The 2,500-nt window shown below is 33.9% G+C and overlaps 1 protein-coding gene across 6 annotated transcripts in view; it reads right to left on the reverse strand.

Moving 5' to 3' along the window:
* clnk (cytokine dependent hematopoietic cell linker) overlaps positions 1–2,500 on the reverse strand; it is a 24,612-nt gene that overhangs the window by 3,173 nt on the left and 18,939 nt on the right. For all 6 annotated transcript variants that reach the window (XM_084133446.1, XM_084133445.1, XM_084133447.1 and 3 more), the window contains 2 exons: positions 151–202; positions 37–65 (listed from right to left, as the gene is read on the reverse strand). In XM_084133446.1, the coding sequence (XP_083989572.1) occupies positions 37–65; positions 151–202 (81 nt within the window). The remainder of the gene's footprint in view (positions 1–36; positions 66–150; positions 203–2,500) is intronic.

The following is a 2,500-nucleotide window of genomic DNA, read 5'->3' on the forward strand; positions in this document are numbered from 1 at the left end:
GATCTGAGCCGAGAGAGAAAGTGCTTCAGTTCTTACCGGACGAGGTGCTGTCGTCCTCACAGGCACTGCGGACACACACACACACACACACACACATCAGGACACCCAGAGGAACTACTGCTGTCAGAACAGATGAAGAACGGTCAGTACCTGTCGAGATCCTGAGAGTCCAGATCCAGAGAAAATCTGTGAGACGTGTGACCTGTGGAACAGATCCGTTTATTATTATTATTATATTATATAATATTATACTATATTATATCATACTAATATTATATTATACTATATTGTATTATACCATACTATATTATATTATATTATCATATTATATTATATCATACTAATTTTACATTGTATTATACCATACTATATTATATTATATTATATTATATTATATTATATTATATTATATAAAACGGTTAGTTCCAATTCTTGATTCTGATTGGTCAATAGCTGTGCTTTATTCACGATAAAACACGGCTATGACCGCTTCACCAACGGTTCTATTTATCACTGCGCCCTTAGCAACACCCTTAGCAACCACACATATCAACATAAACATAGAAAAAAAACGTAAGAATTAAAAAGGCTAAAATGTTTAAAGTAAATTTCGATTTACTAGGTGGCATGACGATGGATGAGTGGTTTGACTTTGAGGCCAAACTTAAAACAAAGAAAGCATTGGAGACGTTCTCTCTGCAACAGAAACCCTGCTGACAGCGCTGAGCCCCAACTAAAGAGAGCCGCGGTAAACATCACCACAGTGGAGCCGACTGAAATGAGACAAATATTTAATGCGTGCACAATAAACGGAGATGTTCAAATAAATTTAAATAAACAACAATAAAAAAGTATCTCTTGTTAGGCAGCATTTTAGCAACTAAATTAATAACATTAATAAAATAGATTAAAGACCTAACTGTTATCTATCAAAATATGTGCCCTTGTGTTTTTATTTAGGCTATGTAAATATTTAGTTTAGTGCAGAGAGAAAATAACGGAATAAACAAAAAATAAACGTTTTCTCATGCTGAGAGATAAGCTATGCCTATTTGTGTGAGGAAATTTCACAAATATTGTGTTGTAAAAAATAAAAAGAATGAGACAAAGTTTGAGAACGGTTTGTTGTTTTTATTTGAGCTTTCATGCATATTACACATTGGAACGTTGTTGGGGACTATTTTTTTCTAGCGGAAGGAATGCTTTTATTGATTTAACTTAATCAAAGTTGCACTAATACATTTTTTTTTTACTTTAATATTGTGTGGTAACCGTTTTATAAAAGCAATAAGGTACTCGAGGCAAGTGTTGTATCGTGAATAAGTCACGACTGACTCCGCTTCGCGTCGTGCCTAACAACGCCCTTCAGCCGTTACTTATTCACGATACAGCACAGCCTCTCGTACCTTATTGCTTACGTATTATACTATATTATATTACACTATATTATATCATACTATATTATATCATACTATATTATATCCATCTATAAATTACAGAAACGTCTGTCTGTCTGTCTGTGTGTCTGTCTGTGTGTGTGTGTGTGTGTGTATGTCTGTTATTCGCATATCTCTCGAACCGTTAGTCCGATGGATTTCAAACTCGACAGGTGTCTCGCTACGGGCACGAGTAAGTGCAGTGCCAAGTTTAACGTTGTTTGGATGAGAAATGCAAAATATATCGTTAAATATATCATTTTTAGAAGGTTGTGGTTTAAAAATAAACATTCTGACATAAACACTCTGTCAGCTACACTGTTTACTTCTGAATATTATAGTTTGGTTCCAGAACGTGATAAATCCATTTTGATTAATTTGAGTAAAAATGTGTTTTCTTTACCAAGAAATTGTCAAGATGAAAACCACTATTTTCTGTTTCAAACTTTCACATAGCATCTTTATCAAATCCAGATTTTGATTTTCAAAGATTTATTATAAAAACGGATTATTTTTTCCCCAAAATGCAATTAATCCATTGAATCAATATAAAAGTTATTTTTTATCATATTGAAACTGTTGAAATCAGCTATCGCTAAGAAATATCTCCTGAACTTTTTTGACGGCGATCAGCTCACAAAAACTGATTTTGCACGGGCACTTTGCACTGCTCCCTGAATCAACGCGCTTATTCATTTGTGGATGTAAACTGAATCTATAAGTCAGCTATGCTGTTTACTTCTGAATATTATATTTCATTCTGGTGCGCTTAACGTTATCGCTACTGTGTAAATGCTATTCACCAACTAAACACATCCTATTCAATGCGTTCACATTCTCTTTCACGGGCATCATTTGTAGTTGCCTATTCACAAAATGTTTGCTCAAGCATAGCGTTTTCTCGAAATTCACGTTGTTTTCTACCATGCACAAATAAAAATGTCACCGAACTTTTGCTGTGTAATTGTAACAATGTGTGTAACACACCAAACCAACAATTACTAAAAACACACTTAAAAACTGATTTTGCACGGGCATTTTGCACTAGTCATACTAAATTATAT

Source organism: Abramis brama, assembly GCF_963993115.1.
Source record: "Abramis brama genome assembly, chromosome: 13".
NCBI classification, from domain to species: Eukaryota; Metazoa; Chordata; class Actinopteri; order Cypriniformes; family Leuciscidae; genus Abramis; species Abramis brama.